At 44.9% G+C, this 18966-nt stretch overlaps 2 protein-coding genes across 2 annotated transcripts in view; one reads left to right on the top strand and one right to left on the bottom strand.

The window, feature by feature from the left end:
• Window positions 1-18966, top strand: part of EIF2S1 (eukaryotic translation initiation factor 2 subunit alpha) — a 465302-nt gene that overhangs the window by 200457 nt on the left and 245879 nt on the right. The gene's annotated exons all lie outside the window — the stretch shown is intronic.
• CRIP2 (cysteine rich protein 2) overlaps window positions 1-18966 on the bottom strand; it is a 79613-nt gene that overhangs the window by 13309 nt on the left and 47338 nt on the right. Inside the window, exons 3-6 of the mRNA XM_069950219.1 lie at window positions 7720-7777; window positions 6629-6760; window positions 3198-3272; window positions 1501-1595 (exon numbers count right to left, since the gene is read on the bottom strand). Coding sequence (XP_069806320.1) covers window positions 1501-1595; window positions 3198-3272; window positions 6629-6760; window positions 7720-7777 — 360 coding nt within the window. The remainder of the gene's footprint in view (window positions 1-1500; window positions 1596-3197; window positions 3273-6628; window positions 6761-7719; window positions 7778-18966) is intronic.

Consider the following 18966-nt stretch of genomic DNA (forward strand, 5'->3'; position numbering starts at 1 on the left):
AATGCACATCTGTCATACTGATGGCCCGCAGAAAGTGCTGGTATCTTAAATGGGTTGTTCACCATTTTTTTTCTTTCAAATTAACTGGTGCCACAAAGTGCCAGAGATTTGTAATTTACTTCTATTAAAAAATCTCAAGTCTTGCAGTACTTATCAGCTGCTGTATGTCCTGCAGGAAATGGTGTATTCTTTCCAGTCTGACACTGCTCTATGCTGCCACCTCTGCCCACATCAGGAACTGTCCAGAATAGTAGAAAATCCCCAAAGAATACCTCTCCTGCTCTCCAGACTGGAAAGAATACACCACTTCCTGCAGGACATACAGCAGCTGATCAGTACTGGAAGACTTAAGATTTTTTTTAATAGAAGTAAATTACAAATTTCTGGCACTTTCTGGCACCAGTTGATTTGAAAAATAAAGTTTTTTAGTGAACAACCCCTGTTGTTTCTGCATATATAAAAAAAAAAAAAACGAATCCTAAACCATATGTGTAATAGGATTTAGCTGCTAACGCCAACAGCTGAAACCGGCTCCTTCTAAGATCAGCTATTAATATCAGATGTCACAGAGATACGAGAAGCGTATACGGCTGGGAACGTTGGACTGGACAGGACACAGACATTCCCACACAGATGTAATGTTCTTTATGGCAGCAATATATCGCTTGGCAGCTTATGAGCAAGATACAAATCTCCTTTCAGCACTCGATTGTTTATCAAAAATATTGAATTACCAGATGTCTTCTCTTTTTGCTACACCGCATGCACCTTATGGTGGTCTACAGTGCCATAGGTTTCTGCAAGACACATTAGAACTCCGGCGGTATGCCGGCAATTGCATTTTGCTCAGCAGGGGGGCACCTGGTTAAATGCTTGAGTCTCCCATTGATTTCAATGGGGGTCATTACTCAAATCAAGCATACTCCACTAAAAGTGTCTACACTGCCATAGGTTTCTGCAAGACACATTAGAACTCCGGCGGTATGCCAGCAATTGCATTTTGCTCAGCAGGGGGCATCTGGATAAATGTTTGAGACTTGAGTATTGATTTCAATGGGGGTCATTACTCAAGTCAAGCATACTCTACTAAAAGTGTTAAGTCCCCCAGTAATGAAGAGCCATACATCTACATGATGAGTGCAGCCAACGGCTGACCTCCACTCACTTTCCATACAAGCTGAGGCCAGTGATTGGCTATAACTGGAGAGTAATGATTGTTTCATATTTTATAACATTTCCCATAGAAAAGGTCATTTCTTAAAGTGTTCCTAAATTTTTTTAAACTTCTGAAAAGTCAAAAGTTTGGATATGTGGGGGTCCAGGAGCTGAGAATGAAGGTAAGTGGAGCCAAGCACTGCTGTTGCTTATTTCTTATGAGCACACAGATCCCTGCTAATCCAAACCTCTGACACGTCTCAGACATGTAAATTGATGGACAACCCCTCTAAGGGTTCCACCTAGTATAGGAAGCCAGGCATTAATATACAGAATACTTCTCACCTCAGCGTGACCACCTGGGGTTAGAGTTTTGGAGCAGCGTTCACACCTCAGACAAGGTCGATGCCAGTCCTTTCCGAGAGAGGTCACTTTCTCTGCTACAAGAAAAAAAAAGACAGGATAAATTTATTTCCTATATAGTAATGGACAACTGGTATCAAGGACATGTAGCAAATGCCACGTCAACACATTTAAAGCTCATGTGTGTCATCCCTATGGCGTCTCTGTGTCTCATCCCTATGGCGTCTCTGTGTCTCATCCCTATGGCGTCTCTGTGTCTCATCCCTATGGCGTCTCTGTGTCTCATCCCTATGGCGTCTCTGTGTCTCATCCCTATGGCGTCTCTGTGTCTCATCCCTATGGCGTCTCTGTGTGTGATCCCTATGGCGTCTCTGTGTCTCATCCCTATGGCGTCTCTGTGTCTCATCCCTATGGCGTCTCTGTGTCTCATCCCTATGGCGTCTCTGTGTCTCATCCCTATGGCGTCTCTGTGTCTCATCCCTATGGCGTCTCTGTGTCTCATCCCTATGGCGTCTCTGTGTCTCATCCCTATGGCGTCTCTGTGTCTCATCCCTATGGCGTCTCTGTGTCTCATCCCTATGGCGTCTCTGTGTGTGATCCCTATGGCGTCTCTGTGTGTGATCCCTATGGCGTCTCTGTGTGTGATCCCTATGGAGTCTCTGTGTGTGATCCCTATGGAGTCTCTGTGTGTGATCCCTATGGAGTCTCTGTGTGTGATCCCTATGGAGTCTCTGTCTGCATTTCTGATACAGAGTTCATCTCACTATTAAAACAGCCAATGACTGGAACGGCTCCCATCTGGTGAAGTGGGGGCATTACTACTAGGTGCTACTACGGACCCTTCCTATATAGAGTTCTGGAGGACCCTGCTTCTCGGCACTTTACATGATAGGCCAAGTGTGCATGTGCTGTCAATGAGAAGATTCCTACGGATTGGGCATCTGAAATCCAACATGCTTGGCCCTTCTCCCCAACCACATCTATTTCAGGGGAGCGCTAGGAGGCCACCATGGACAGTGAACAGAGACAACTGCTTCCAGCCCTGTTTACTGATCCATTATCCTGGGCAGAGTTCATCAGTATGTTTTGCCTGGTTCTCCAGCGAAAGTTTTTTTTCTAATTTCAAATCAACTGGTGACAGAAAATTGTACAGAATGATAAATTACTACTATTTAAAAATCTCAAGTCTTCCAGTACTTATCAGCTGCTGCATGTCCTGCAGTAAGTAGTTTATTTTTTCCAGTCTGACACAGCGCTCTCTGCTGTGACAGGAATTGTCCAGAGCAGTAGCAAATCCTCATATAAAACCTATCCTGCTCTCCAGACTAAAGGAAGGCTGAGGGATGACAGATCTCGGGAGAGGGGGAGAGGATCTGGCTGGGGCTGTACTGATGGGAGGACGATGACTTGGTAACACAGTATTCACTAGCCACAGGTAAGCGAATATTGCTCTATCATGTCATTGTCTATTTCAGGCTCACTTATAGAGGGAGATTTATCAAAATGGTGTAAAGTAGACCTGGCTCAGTTGCCCCTAGCAACCAATCAGATTCCACTTCTCATTCCTCACAGACCCTTTGGAAAATGAAAGGTGGAATCTGATTGGTTGCTAGGGGCAACTGGGCCAATTTTACTTTACACCATGTTTGATAAATCTCCCCCATTATGTATCTTCTTACCAAAAAACACTTTCTTCTCACAGCGAGGACACAAGTTGGGTTCTCCTGTAAAAGTTGTTACTTGAATACTTGAGGCTGAAAGAGAGAACAGATGAACAAGTCAGTCTATGGCAATGCACAGGATAAGGCTGACTTCATGGACACAGGCCCCGGCCCGAATACAGGTCTACTGACGGTAACACAGATCACTGTGTCCTAAATAAGGAGGCCTCTGTATTACGCTAATATGAAGGTGGCCTTGGTTTCTCATCGATAGAGAATAGGAAGCAATGTGAGACAATATAAGCACCAGATAAACTGATTTTTCTAAAGCAACATACACAATGCCTAGAGAACTCAGCCAAGAGCGAAGAGTAACAAAATGTATTGGCCCAACATTGGCGTATAAACAAGACCCAACACTTTTACCGCAACTACCCATTGTAACCTATAGAAAAGCTTCCACTCTAAGGGTAGCTTCACACGTACCGCATCGCAGCTCATTTTCTGGTAGCAGCAGATTTGACTGAATGAATGAGCACAGCATTAAATCTGCACTGTCAAATCTGCTGCGGATCTGCAGCAGAAAATCTGCTGCGATACGGTACGTGTGAAGCTACGTGTGAAGCTACCCCCAGAGCGTCTACAAAAGTGGACATCCCCAATGCCTTTGCTGTAAAAGCATCCAATCTAATCACCACTTTTAAAAGTACCGTATTTTCCGGCATATAAGATGACTTTTTAACCCTGAAAAATCTTCTCAGAAGGTGGGGGTTGTCTTTTACGGTGGGTATGGTCACCACATACAGTGGGGGAGCTAAAAAATGGCCCCATACCCACCGTATGTGTCAACCGCTACAAAAAGCAAACAATTCAACTTACCTGTCACCCGTTCCTGGCAGCCGCGCGTCTCCCATCATGTTTCCGGCGCAGGCAGTGAGATGCCTGAGTTTCCCCGAGGCTCTCCTGGCAGCTAAGCGTCTCATCAGAGAAGCTCGGAGACACTCGGCTGTAGGGAGAGCTTCTGGAGAATGGCAGAGGTGCTGAAGTCCCTGAAGCCTCTGTCATTCTCCCGAATCTCTCCCGGCACACTGCCTGGGCAGGGAACATGACGGGAGACACGTGGCTGCCGGGAACGGGTGACCGGTGAGTTGATTGTTGTTGTTTTGTTTTTCTTCTTCAACTTCTGTTAACCCCTGCCTGACCGTAGCAGGGCTCCAGCTAGTAAACCCTGCTGCGGTCAGGCAGAGGTTAACATTTTCCGGCGTATAAGACAAACCCCTGAAAACCTTTTCAAAGTCAGGGGTCGTCTTATACACTAGAAAATACAGTAATAAAACTAAAAAACAGATATTCCCCCCGTGAAACATTATCTGCGCTGGCGTGTATACTCACCAGCGATGATCAGTGTCCTTCTGGTCCTACTGTGCTGTTCAAATTCCGACGTGTTCACATCTCTTCTGACCCCTCTTCTGTCTCCATGACGATTGAAGGGCGGAAGTCATGCTCTCCCATAGAGAATGTATCGGAGAGCGTGACTTTCGGCCTTCAATTGATATAGAGACAGAAGAGGGGTCAGTAAAGCGGTGATGTGAACGCGTGTAGGATTTGAGCAGCCACAGGACCGGAAGGAAGACGCACGGTGGGACACCTATATACCTCTCTACTATAACTCTCCCTTTCTTTTAGTACATGGTAGTTTTCTCTTTGTATTATAGTAGTGGTCATACTTCATTCCAATCGGTTTCCTTTTCCTATTTAGCAGCCGACCCACTGAATAACCTTCCTATATTTCCTAATGGAGTCGTATTCTACATGTAACATTATAAAGTAAATGATGATAACAAAAACTGTGATGTCATGAGGTTACTGGGACTCGTCTTGTTTTTTTGATTTATGCCTGATGAAGAGGAGGGTGGCCTCCTTGAAATGCTTCGCTAAGCCAATAAAACAACGTCCGTGATCCAGATCCTGAATCCGTGTCTAATTCTGTGGAGAACTACAGTACCTAGCTATCAGGGTCCTGCTTAAGGGAGCGCACCTGATTTTTTCCTAATATCTTTCTATATCTCTGACAAAGAGCTATTCTAATTTACCTCTCGTTAAGCAATACTATATCTCCTGTTCTCTCTATCAGGACATTAAACAGGAATCTACACACTGCTATCCCTTGAAGTCTGCTGCCAGACATGGTCTATTGCCTGGGGTGCTCTGTCACTAGCAGAAGTGAACCTGACACTATTGTGGGTCACTGTGATCTGTGGTTTGGCCGTTCAATGTCATCTCTGTCTTAACAATTGCCAATTGTTCTCTATATCACAATACCCTGCCCTGCCAGGAATTCCACCGTATGATTGAATGAGGGAGAGGGAACTATAGAACAGTACTGTAGTTAAAGGTGTATATCCATCTAGGACATCTGAGGCATAATAACTCAATCAATTAATAGATTAAAGCATTTTCAGGAAACTTTTCAGGATAAGCTTTCAAGTGTGTGCATGAAGACTAGCATTGTTTCTGGCCATCTGTATCTCTTCATCTCTAAATTTTAGTTGTCCCTGAGTTAGAGGGTGTAGACTAGCTGCTATGATGTCTCCCATACATTGCACATACAGAAAAAGGGATTCTGCTTCCTTATACCTTTATAGTACATCCTCAGAAGTAACTGCAGTATGAAGGACATTATAGAGCAGGGCTGAGCAGTGTAAGCTGTGAATGATACATTTAGGAGGGAGGAGTAGTAGAAAGAAAGGAGCTTTGTAAGTGGACTCTCAGAACATACATTATACATTTGCTTGTACTATAAATAATATGAAGTTTGTTAAATCTGTAGGGCCTACTTAAAAGGAAACTGACAGCACGGATACCTATGCATATATAACTTTAACAATGTTGTATAATCTGTCATCTTTGGTACAAATGATCTTTATTTCGGGCTGACAGAGTCACAGAGGTGGGTCTGTGACACTTTCTGTGCCCGCTCCGCTCTCTGGCTCTTCAGGCTGCTGCCACGCCTCTACCAGATTGATTGACAGCCGACTCACATTGACATCCAGCAAAGCCAATACTGAGCTTTCTGTCAATTATTCTGGAGGAAAACATGGAAGACACAGCAGTGGCCAGAGAACAGGGCGGGCACAGTGTCACAGACCGTCAGCGCAAAGTAAAGATCATTGTAAAAAAGATGCCGGATGACACAGCATCGCTAAAGCTATGTATGCTAGTAAGACAGGCATCTAGATACTCGCAGCACAGATATATACATATCCATGCTGTCAGTTTCCATTTAATGCATCTAAGAATTTTGGGCAAAAGATAGTATGTTATGGGCAGCGAGAGAAGAATATTGGGCAGAGACTAGTGTCCCTCTCCTATCCTAAATATAAGTGCATTCAACCAGGTGTGTGTGTTTATGGTGACCATAAAGGGATAGCTGTCCTGCTCGCTTTTACCTTTGTTAAGAGTCTTTGGAGCTGAAGTAACTTTCCTCTCTTCAACCTTTGGTGTTACTTCGGTGGGAGATGTTGGTTTGTCTTCACTTGGCTTCCTGTAGATGTAAGATCCGGCTCCTCCAATATTAACACCTGAAATATTCAACAGTAGCAACGAAATGAAACATCTGATGAGAACACAACTTTATAGATGGATCCCTGTGTCTGCCCCTTCTCTTCTGTCCCCTGCCGCTGTCTAAATCTTGTGACAGCAGCAGGGGAGAGAGGGGAGGGGGAAGAGCACACGGCCACGCGCCCGGCGCACGCCCTGTCTTCCCTCCTCCCGCCAGCCTCCATAGCCAGAAAACCGGACGCCTCAGGCTACCATGAGGGCTCTGCGATCACTTTGCAGAGACCCGATGGACACCGGACAGAGAATTCTCCCTCTGTAGAGGGAGAATTCTCTGTCTGGAGCCCTATAGATGCTGCGGTAGTGCTGACCACAGTATCTATAGGGTAAACTGTCAACACTGGAGCACAGCTCCGGTGCTAAGAGTTGTGACGGGTCCCCGGCTATGACTGAAAGCTGGGACCCGCCGGGGATCACAAGTGCAGCTCCCGCGCCTGTGTTATCCTCGGTCGTAAATTAACGTTGCTGCAGCATCAGGCATAGGCTGCAGCAACGTTAATTTACTGCCCAGCGGCGGGAGGGGGTTAACCTTAACGAATCGGCGCCGGGATGAATTCCCGAGCACCAGCCTGCCCCGTAGCGCCAATTGGAGCTGTGTCACAGAGGATAGATTCCCGAACTGGAGGCCGGCGGGCCTGTCCCCAGTGCTCTGGGGCGGGCTGGCGCTCAGGAATAGACCAACGCTGTGCGTGGGAACCGGGCATCGGTTCAAAAAAGGTCTGTGCCACCAAAATCCCAGCGCCGACACCGATCCGTTAAGGTTAAAAACCCAAAGGGATGTACCTGATGGTACATTCACTTTAATGGGCACAACATTGGATAAGGAGGACACAACACTATATAGCCTTTATATACTGTAAGCTTCTACATGTCATCTATCTGGCTGATACCTTATTATGTTACTGTGAATGAGATCTCTCACCTTTTGGTCCATATAATGAGGCATAGCACGGCTTGTGGCAGTAAGGTTTTCCATCATGCTGAAAAGATACAAAGAAGAATGGAAATCACATTATTATTTTTTTTTTAATCAGATTTTTTTTTCACTGAAACATTTTTCCCCATCCAGAAATCACATTATTATTGATCAATTAGATTTTTATGAATAATAATATCAAATATTTAGGATCCATTGTTCTCTATTTACCGTATGGGGAAGTAGACGTTGTACAGTCTGGAGACTCTCCGCTACATGACAGTGAGTGCAGAATCAAGCTGGCCATATCTTTCAGCTGAAAAACTCATTCACTGACAGCTATGCTGATCCACATACACATGCACGCACGGAGAAGAGGACAAGAGGGAAACCTGCAATTATATAGCTGTGATGGCGGATTATCTCCCCAAGAGCAAAAAATCAGACATGTTAAACTGCATTATGCCCGACCCTTCTTTTCCCTGACATCTGCTATCTGGCATCAATGCTGTAGTACCACTGCGCCTACATCTGAAATAAGATATACTGATGCTGGACACTATTAGAAGTATTGATTACAGAAGTCGACATTATAGAGACTGGTTCCTTCCTACTCACTTATCATCCACCCTGGATCCTATACTCTGGACTTCACAATCTCTACAGAAATACAATCTGTAGTCACAGGCGATTTTAAGAAACTTTGTAATTGGGTTTATTAGGCAAATATGCCATTATCTGCATTCAAAAAGACTTTCCCCAGGTCCTCCCCTCCCCCCTCTCTCTCATTCACTGCTCAGTTGGGTCCTGTCTGTTCTATGGAGAGGGGAGGGGGGAGATTAGTCGCCAGCAGAGAGCAGAGAACAAAGGATTACACAACAGTGTGAAAGTGGTATTCAGAGGTCAGAGAGGTCAGTGCTGACCTCAAAGGAGATAGCCCAGTGATATAGCTGTAAATTAACTCTTTGTTGTCCTGTTTTGGTGCCTTATCTCCCTCCACCCCTCCCCTCTCCATAGAAAACAATGAAGACAGGGGAAGAGCTTCAAACTGCTTTTTCATGATAAAAATGCATTTTTCGGCTAATAAACCCAATGGCAAAGTTTCCTAAAATTGCCTGTACTATTGATTTCTGCAACAAAAAATTGAAACGACAGTGACACTTTAAGGCCCTATTACATGAAACGATTATCTGCATCTGTCGATAATTGTCTCATTTAATAAAAGACAACGGTCAGCCGACAAGAATGATGTCGGCTAATCGTTGTCTTTCAACATGTTGAAAGACAAACGACTAAGATAACAACGATCTGCTGCCGTCGACCTATGGAATGGGAGAGTTGGCAGAAGACCGCTGCTATCTTTAATGGGCTGCCCGGATGATCTAGTGATCACCCGGGTAGCCTCCCCGAAGCTCCCTCGGCTCTTACCCGCTCGCTGCCGCCGCGTGTAATAGGGGGCCGACAGCGCTCACTTGCTCCTTTGCATCGCCTTGTGTAATAGGGGCTTTAGTAATATTACTAACTAATATTATAAAGAGAGATGAAAATTATTATAGAGGATATACACTGGTCAGCCATGGCCTGATATTGTGTAGGTCATCCTCGTGGAATCATAACAGGTCTGACCAGTCAAGGTCTGGACTCCACAAGACCTGTGAAGAAATCCTGTGTTATCCGTCACCAAGATATCACCAGCGGATCCTGTAAACTGTTAGGTGCAGCCTCCAGGGATTGGGCTGAACAGATCGGGGTATTACTTACATCATTCTGTTCAGCTGTTCTCCTAATATGCAGGAGAATAGGATTCTTACCACACCCCTTCCCCACCCTCCAGCTGCTGATTGACAGATGACTGCCTATACACAGCATGGATAGATAACTGCCAATCAGCAGCTGGTGGGTGGAGTTTTCTGCTTCTCATGAATATCCAGGACTACTGAGCTCATGCACATAAAGGAGAGGACTACTTATTGCCCATGTTATACAGCAGGAATCTCTGGATCAGCTGTACAAAACAATAAAAATGATAAACAATTCTGTTCAGCTTCTCTGTCACTAGTTTATGCTACCCTGAGATAGGACACCATAAACTTACTGACAGTGTCTCTTTAAAGTGGCCACTGCCATTAGGGAATACCATTGCCATGAATGACTTGGCCTTTTAACAGCATATGATTCCAGGGCCAGAATTTCCTGCAGAACCTTGTGCAGGGCATCAAACTGTCTTCTGCATTCTGATTCATCAGACCAAGCCACTTTCTTCCTCTGCTCCATGCTCTAATCCTGATGCTCACTCACATGCCCATTGAAGGCAATGTGGTGGACAGGGATCAACATGGCTACTAGAACTGGTCTGCGGCTACAAAGCCCTATATACAGAAAGCTGCCAGTGTGTTCTGACAGCTTTTTATCCTAGCCAGCAGGAACTGTGAACTCTATATACATCATTGAGCATTGGGTACCATGATCTTGTCTTTAGGCCACCGGTTGCCCTTCTAGCCTCTGCATTTTGGGAACATCCCACAGGAGCTGCCATCCACTTCATTAGTAAGTGGTTTTACGGGTATAGAGGAGGGAAAACACGATAAAACTATTCCCAAGTACACATCCTTGAGACTTGCCGAAATATCATCGGAATGTTTTGTACACTAAGAAAAAAATAGTTCCCTCTTTTCCTTGGTTTTCTTGATGGTCCAACCTGGGACAATGACTTAATTTTGCCGAGAACCAGATTGAGATGTCTTCTATCCGGACCTGTCTTCTGATTATAAAGGGATTATATTGCAGTTTGACAAGAAGTCCGGTTGTGGATATCGGCTGGCTGTGGCATATATTCTAGACATGGAGGAGGGATTCTACAGACAGGAAGAATGTTTCATGTCTATGGAAAAAATTTTCTTCAAATGACACCAAAATGAGGTCATTGGTTTTGTGGTTCCTGGTCTATATAAGTACGTTCACTTGTGTAAGTACATTGTCTAAGCTATTCCTTCTCAAGCTGTAAGGCGGAAAGGTTCACTGATGGGGTGTCCCACAGATCTCCACAAGGCACAGCGGGCTTCCCGAGAACCTCAGGATGGTGTGGGAGGGGGTCAGGCACTGAACAGGCAGGGCTCAGAATACACAGCTTAGCAGAATAAGAATAGATACTACATAACTAAAGAGGCAGGGACATCTTTCCATGAGAATAAGAAGAGGCAGGGACACCTTTCCATGAGAATAGATAGAGAGGCAGGGACACCTTTCCATGAGAATAGCTAGAGAGGCAGGGACATCTTTCCATGAGAATAACTAGAGAAGCAGGGGCACCTTTTCATGAGAATAACTAGAGAGGCAGGGGAACCTTTTTCATGAAAATAAGTAGAGAGGCAAGGACATCTTTCCATGAGAATCACTAGAAAGGCAAGGACATCTTTCCATGAGAATCACTAGAAAGGCAGGGGCACCTTTCTATGAGAAAACCTAGAGAGGCAAGGGACCTTTCCATGAGAATAACCAGAGAGGCAAGTGCACCTTTCCATAAGAATAACTAGAGAGGCAGGGGCACTTTTCTATTAGAATAACTAGAGAGGCAGGGGCACCTTTCCAGAAGAATAACTAGAGAAGCAGGGACAACTTTCCCCTAAATTTGCGGATTATGACTCCCCTTGCTAGTCGAGAGCCAAGTGGCCCTTACACACTAGAATTGTGATTTCACATCAAGACAACCCCTGTCCATGTGACCTATGAAAGGTACACAGACTTCCAGGATGCAGGTCTCCATTTTATAAGTGACGGCAAGCAGAGAGAAGGGCGCTTCAACTAAGAGGGACTCTACCTGACAAAGTATTACTGTCCATCAAATAAAGTCTTCTCATGCATTTAAGAATCCGGATCCCCAGAAACACTTTGAAGGGCCTTAGAAAAACATGGCTGCTTTTTTCCCCCCAGAAAGAGCACTTTTCCTGTCCTCAGTTGTAAGTGTGGGTTTTGAAGCTCAGTTCTATTGAAGTAAATAGAGCTGAATTGTAATACCACACACAACCTGAGCACAGGAAGGCGCTGTTTTTGCCAGAAAGCTGTGTTTTTTTTCTAATACTGCTACAGATCTATGTTAATGATTTTATTTCTTACAATTAACCTTTCTATTGCGTGTGCTGAGAGTACTAATAGATCTGGAGATCCCATGAGGTGTTTTTCTTGGCAGACGAATGTAATGTAAACCATGGTGGGAGGCTACACTACAGACTTATCACAATTACTGATTTGTGTAATCACTTAGGTCTCTCTTTTTGCCTTGACATGTTTTATATTACATCACGTTGGCAAAGCTTCTTTATGAAGGAGTCTTTGTGAACAGGAGCCTGGCAATTACATGCCGATGCGGCTGCGGTGTCTGTGCTATGCGAGCTATGGGAGTCTGTATTACATGAGCTGCCCAGTAATGTGTGTAATCTAATGCTGCAAAGCAATATATGATCGGGAATATCACATCTCACATTCGATTCAGCAGAAATATCCCCATTGAGGTCAATGGAAGTGATTTTGAGGCTCGGAAAACGGTGTGTGAACATAGCCTTTGGGCACTTTTACAAGGGACAATTATTGTGCGAATTATCGTTCGAATTTGGTCGAATTTAAAGTGACACTGTCACCCCCTTTTTGCATTTTGACTGCTCTCCACAGGTGTAAAGAGTAAATTTTACAGCTTTCATTACTTATTTTATATCACACGTGATGGTGCTTGTTCTGGTAAAAAGTGTTTTTTATCATCTGTGGATTGGGATATCTGGGCGGGGCTTCACGGTTTAAGCGCCACCTAGCCCCACCCCCCATCCATGACGTCATTACCACATAGGCCCCGCCCCCTCAGCGGCCATTGGACGGGCCAACCTAAAGATCTAGGCCCCTAGATTGACCCACACCAATGGCCGCCGAGGGGGACGGGGCCGTCACGGGGCTAAGGGACACTAGGGGCGGGGCTAAGTGGCGCTTAAGCCGCGAAGCCCCACCCAGATATCCCAATTCACAGAGGATAAAAAACACTTTTTACCAGAACAAGCACCATGACGTATAATATAACATAAGTAATTAAAGCTGTAATATTTACCCTTTACATCTATAGAGAGCAGTCAAAATGCAAAAAGGGGGGGACAGTGTCACTTTAAACGATAACCATTTTGTGTAAATAGTTGCAAAAGTGATAAGGATCCGGCACTCCAAGTAGTAAGTTAAAATTCAAAAACTTTTATTAGAACATGTCTAAAAAACAGCTCATGCTGTGTGGCCTGAAGGACTGACGCGTTTCGCGCATGCGCGCTTAGTCATAGTCTAGTGGCCAGTGTATGGCCGAGAATTTAAAAACAAGTAATGGCCAATAGGAGGTTTTCCTGTGCACGTGTGTGCAAGTAGAATGGATGTGTGCAATCAGTGATATGCTCCTGCTTGAACTATGCTTAATTGGCACTACGGTCAGTTCACATTACAAAAAATATAGGTTCACCGAGTGTGATCATGCGGTGTATGTATTATCAATGATGATGTAATGCGGGGAATAAATAGTGGAGTGTGGTTGACACATGATCCACATTGGAGCGTGTTTGGCGGCCAAGTTATATGTGGATATAATAAAATGCCACGTTCTATCGCATATGAAGCCACTAAGCCGCACAATGTGAACATCGCGATCACACTCGGTGAACCTATATTTTTTGTAATGTGAACTGACCGTAGTGCCAATTAAGCATAGTTCAAGCAGGAGCATATCACTGATTGCACACATCCATTCTACTTGCACACACGTGCACAGGAAAACCTCCTATTGGCCATTACTTGTTTTTAAATTCTCGGCCATACACTGGCCACTAGACTATGACTAAGCACGCATGCGCGAAACGCGTCAGTCCTTCAGGCCACACAGCATGAGCTGTTTTTTAGACATGTTCTAATAAAAGTTTTTGAATTTTAACTTACTACTTGGAGTGCCGGATCCTTATCACTTTTGCAACTACTTACCCACCGACGGACAGCCACCGCCAGGAACCGTGCACCCTCTCATATACGCTGGGGACCCCAACAAACACACGAAGAGGTGAGCTGATTTCCTCTGTTTACTCTTGTTCACCATTTTGTGTAAATACAGGCAACAATCAAACAACCAACGAGAAATCGTTTGTTTGGTTCTGATACCAAAATCATTGTCAAACGTTCGCTAATTGTTTACTGTAAGGGCCCGTTCACACTATGGAAAACAGGTGGAAATTCCAAGTGGAACCCCCGCCCGCGGACTCTGCTCAGAATCCCGCATAGTGTGAACAGGTCCTTATTCCACATTCGTTCAGTAATCATTCAGTGTAATTCCACATTGTTCCTTCATTTGCTGGGATCAGATGGAGTAACTAACAACTATCTTGTTTATGATTGTTTGTCGTTAATAGTTAAAAATTGCTTGGTCTAATAGGACCCTAAAAATAAAAGTTTATGTTTTTAGGAACCACATGTTAAAGTGTCACTGTCGTATTTTTTTTTTCTTTTGCAGAAATCAATAGTACAGACAATTTAGGAAACTTTGTAATTGGGTTTATTAGACAAATATACCAATATCTGCATTCAAAAAGACTTTCCCCAGGTCTCCCCCTCCCTCTTCTCTCTCATTCACTGCTCATTATCAGGAAATCTCGACTCTTTTACATCAGTCGGGCCCTGTCTGTTCTACGGAGAGGGAAGGAGGAAGATTAGTCGCCAGCAGAGAGCAGAGAACAAACGATTACACAGTGGGAGCTGTTTGAAAGCCGATATTCAGAGGTCAGAGAGGTCAGTGCTGACTTCAGAGGAGATAGCCCGGTGATGAAAAAAAAATTATTAAACGCAGTGACTCTTTAAAAACTCCCATAGACAATGACAATGAGCATTCTGGTTCTCGTGATTTGTCCGACTCTGTAATAAGGACATAGATAAATACTGTAGTGTTAACGTTATTATCAGATTCGGTCCCTTTAACAACGGAAATATTCCGCTAACTAGATGCAGAGTGTCCGGATACTTCAGATTCCACATGCTTGGCCTGCACATGATAGACCCAGACACAGATGATAAGACCGCTCCACCCCATAGTGCTAGTCAGGGGGAAGCAGCTCTTCTCTCATCTGCTACTCATTTATGGTGACAGATGCCCTGACAGATACACATGCACATGGTGGGCTGGAATGTCATCCTGAGACCCTATCTTCATCACCGTCGCAGACGTCTTCGCCATTCTCCAGTTAAAACTCTGCTGATAGATGTGGCCCTTTGTATAGAACACATCCTGTTGTATTAGGTTCTGATTTAGCTTTAGCTGTCCAGGCATGATGGGAATTGTAGTTTTGCAACAGCTGGAGGACCAAAGGTTCCCTACCCCTGCATTACACAGTGACCATTCCTATTAATGGGTTTTCCGTGTAAAGGGCCTTTTACACGGGCCGATTATCAGCCAGGAGCATTGCTAGAAATGCTCCTGCAGCCGGTAATCGCGCCCGTGTAAAAGTGACACTTGTGTAAACAGGGGATGTGGGACCTATAAACAGAAACTGCAACACCACGATATACATATATCCGTGTTGGTAGTTTCCAGATCACACAGTAGTGCATACTTACCTCGTGCGCTGCTGCTGTGATCGGGCATCCTATTCTCTGGCTCTCCATCCAGCCGCTGTGTCTTCAGGCACAGTCTCCTCCAGAATGATTGACAGCCGGAGGAGACACATCGGCTGGACAGGAGAGTCGTAGGAACAAGATTCCAGATCACAGCAGGAGCACACTAGGTAAGTATGTACTGCTGTGCGATCTGGAAACGATACATGTATCGTTCGTCCAGCCCATCCACTTGATTTGTTGTACCATGTAAAAGCACCACAAAAGAACGTAGATGTCACTGATCAGTGCCAGTTTGTGGCTGCATGCGGTCGACAAATCCTCACTTGTAAAGTGACTTTTAAGCCCCTGTCAGGTCAGCGCTCGCTTGCTCCTTGTTCCCTGCTTTCTGCCGGTGCTATTGAACACGCCAACAGCGAGCAGGAAAGTGTGCGGGGGAGTGGACGGCAGGGAGCTGCAATCTTTAGATAGGCCATGAGCCCATAGGGGATAGCGGCGGCAGTAGACCTGTTACAAGGAGCAATGGCAGCAGATTGTTGCTCTCCATGGTGGTTTGCCTTTAAACATGTTGAAAGACAATTAAAGAGGACCTGTCACCCCCCGTGCCGGGGTGACAGGGTCCCGACCCCCTGTTAGATCCCCCTATACTCACGTGATCCCGCCAGGTCCCGCTTCCTGAGCCGGTCAGGTCACAGAGATTTCAGCACCCGAAGCCCGGCGCGCGCGCTGAGAGATGAGTCCGATGCCCATAGAGAATGACGGAGCATCGGACTCCCTATTCATTCTCTATGGGCATCTGACTCTGCTGTCAGCGCGCGCGCCGGGCTTCGGGCGCTGATATCTCTGTGACTCGACCGGCTCAGGAAGCGGGACCCGGCGGGATCACGTGATTATAATGGGATCTAACAGGGGGTCGGGAGCCTGTCACCAATGTCATGTCGGCTGATCATTGAGACACAGCGACTGGACGGGAGAGGCGAAGGAAAAAGATCCCAGATCACAGCGGAGCGCACTAGGTAAGTATGTATTGCTGTGCGATCTGGAAAAGATACATGTATCGTGCAGCCCGTCCACTTGATTTGTTGTACCATGTAAAGGCACCACAAATAAGCATACATCTCACTGATCGTGCCAGTTTGTGGCTGCATGTGGCCGACTGTAAGTTCTGTAAGTTCCTGTCAGGTCAGAGCTTGCTCCTCGTTCCCCATTTTCTGCGGATGCTATTACATGCGCCAAAAGCGAGCGGGAGCTGCGGTCTTTAGATAGTCCAGGTGCCCATAGGGGATAGTGGCAACAGCAGACCTGTTACACGGAGCAATGGCAGAAGATTGTTGCTCTCCATGGTGGTTTGTCTTTCAACATGTTGAAAGACAATTTAAGACAACGATCAGCTAATATCGGTCATGACGGCTGATCGTTGTATTTTATTAAACAAAGCGATTATCATCAGTAATGGCTGATAATTGGCCAAATACAGACGTTATTCTCTTTATGTAATATTGCCTTTAGTCTCTCTTCTCTTTGGCTCTTAGAGGGAGTGTACATGGTATATGGACAATGTTTGATCTGTTTATGTACAGCATTTGCTTATCATGTCTACGTACCATTGCGTGTCACCTAATTGCCTTTTTTGCTCTTCAACTATCTCCTCCACTTCTCACAGTAAATAAGGTTTTACGTCATGTTCCATTTATTGCAATACACAATTACATATAAGTAAGTAAATCCCTGCAGCTTCCTGAATATAAAATGTTCCTAAATTTCCCAAAGTCTAAGCCGAATAAAGGAGTCTCCAAAAATCGGCCATGGTACACCATTGTGTGTTCTCGAGAAGGGCGTAAATCTTACCTGTGAAGAAAAGTCAAATCTCTGCTTGGAAATAGTAAAAGCAGCTGAGTGTGTAAGGCGATGCAGAAAGCAATGGGCGGCTGCTCGGATGCCATAGTCATTTTTGGAATACAGCACCGAGACTACACTCTTGGGAACCACCTGTTCCCAACCGCAGACAATATTTCTATTGTCCATGGGATGGAAATGGAGTGTCTCCATGGCGACCAAACATGAAATTGAGACGACGTCTTCTAAGCCTTGAAAAGGCTCTAAGATGCTAATGTTTCTAGATGAGAAAAGTCACAGCTGGACGCAGGGGGGGGGACGTAACATTTCACACCAAATCCCGAATCTTGTAAGATTCAGTATCCTGCTGACTGGAAAATGATCAGGCCCAAGTCTACAGCTTTACTTCCTGTGTTAAGTATATTAGGCGGTATATTAGTCCATAAAATCACAGAGTGAAAAGGACCGCTTTATAGCTTACTAAATGGATCACTTGTGTTTCTACTATATTTTAAGGTGTTTTTTTTTTTAAGTGGAAAATACCAGAGTGGCAAAACAAAGGGTATTAATACTTGGACTTGTACATTTAACCCTAATTCTTTTCTGTCTTAAACACCCTTTAAGGTTTATTCCACTCAAGCATGACTTTTCATATGTTGCTGCCCATGGTGAGACTAACAATTCCTTCCATACTTGTTATTATCTATTCAGTCTCCTTCCCCCAGTTCTGAGCTGCTGCTTTCTGCTGAAAACACAAAAATCTGTGTGTGAGCTTTTCCCTCCGTCTCCTCCCCTTCCTTCTGAGACGGCGGAAAGAGTCCCTATCTGCAGCCTTTTAATGATGGGAGGATTTGTCACTGTGAGTGACCTCAGATTTACCCTCCCAGCATTACAAAGTTGCAGATAAAGCCTGCCAGGGACTTATTTACATTATCCATCTTGAAAGGGAGGGGGTAGTAGAGGAAGACGGAGGAAAAAGCTTACATGCTGTTTTTTTGTGTCTTTTGCAGAAATCAGCAGCTCAGAACTGGGGGAAGAAGGCAGAATAGATCATAACAAGTATTAAAGGAATTGTTAGTCTCAAGATGGGCAGCAAAATATGAAAAGTTATTTTAAAATAATTATGTTTGAGCAGAATACCCCTTTAAGACCCCTAACTGGGGTCAGATTCAGAATAAGGCCAGGTTCACACTATGTATAACACCAGCCGTTCTGTGACCCAGCCGGGTCACAGAACGGCTGGTGTTACTGAAGATCATCCCGGACGGATGATCTTCACTTCTGGTGAATTCGGATGCGGCCGCATCCCAATTAACCACTGCACACAATGGAGCATGCGGCTGGAGCTGCACACTCCATTGTGTGCACTGGCAGGTTCTCTGTGACCGCTAATCAATGAATAGCGGCCTCAGAAAACTAACATGTCAGTTTTTTGTGCGGCCAGATGGAATCCCGGCCGGAGTGTATACCATGTGTATACGCTTCGGCTGGGATTCCATTCATTCAAATACAACGTGTGTTTTGTATAAATCATGGCCGTTGTTGCAAATTGCAACAATGGGCGTGATTTATACAAAACATACAATGCGTGAACATAGCCTAAATGTGCAATGGCTATGACTGAGAAATATCACGTGTAAAGAGCAGACGTAGAGGAGAATGAATGTAATTAAAAATGGAGTAAAGGAGGAGAGAAAGCCGTAGGTATAAGGGAAGGACGGAAAAGTAAGATTGTACAAAAAGGATGCCGTATCTTGTATAGGGCTCTTTCACATACACATGGCTTTATTATTACAGCCCGCCGTC

This window comes from Dendropsophus ebraccatus, chromosome 13 (genome assembly GCF_027789765.1).
Source record: "Dendropsophus ebraccatus isolate aDenEbr1 chromosome 13, aDenEbr1.pat, whole genome shotgun sequence".
NCBI lineage: Eukaryota > Metazoa > Chordata > Amphibia > Anura > Hylidae > Dendropsophus > Dendropsophus ebraccatus.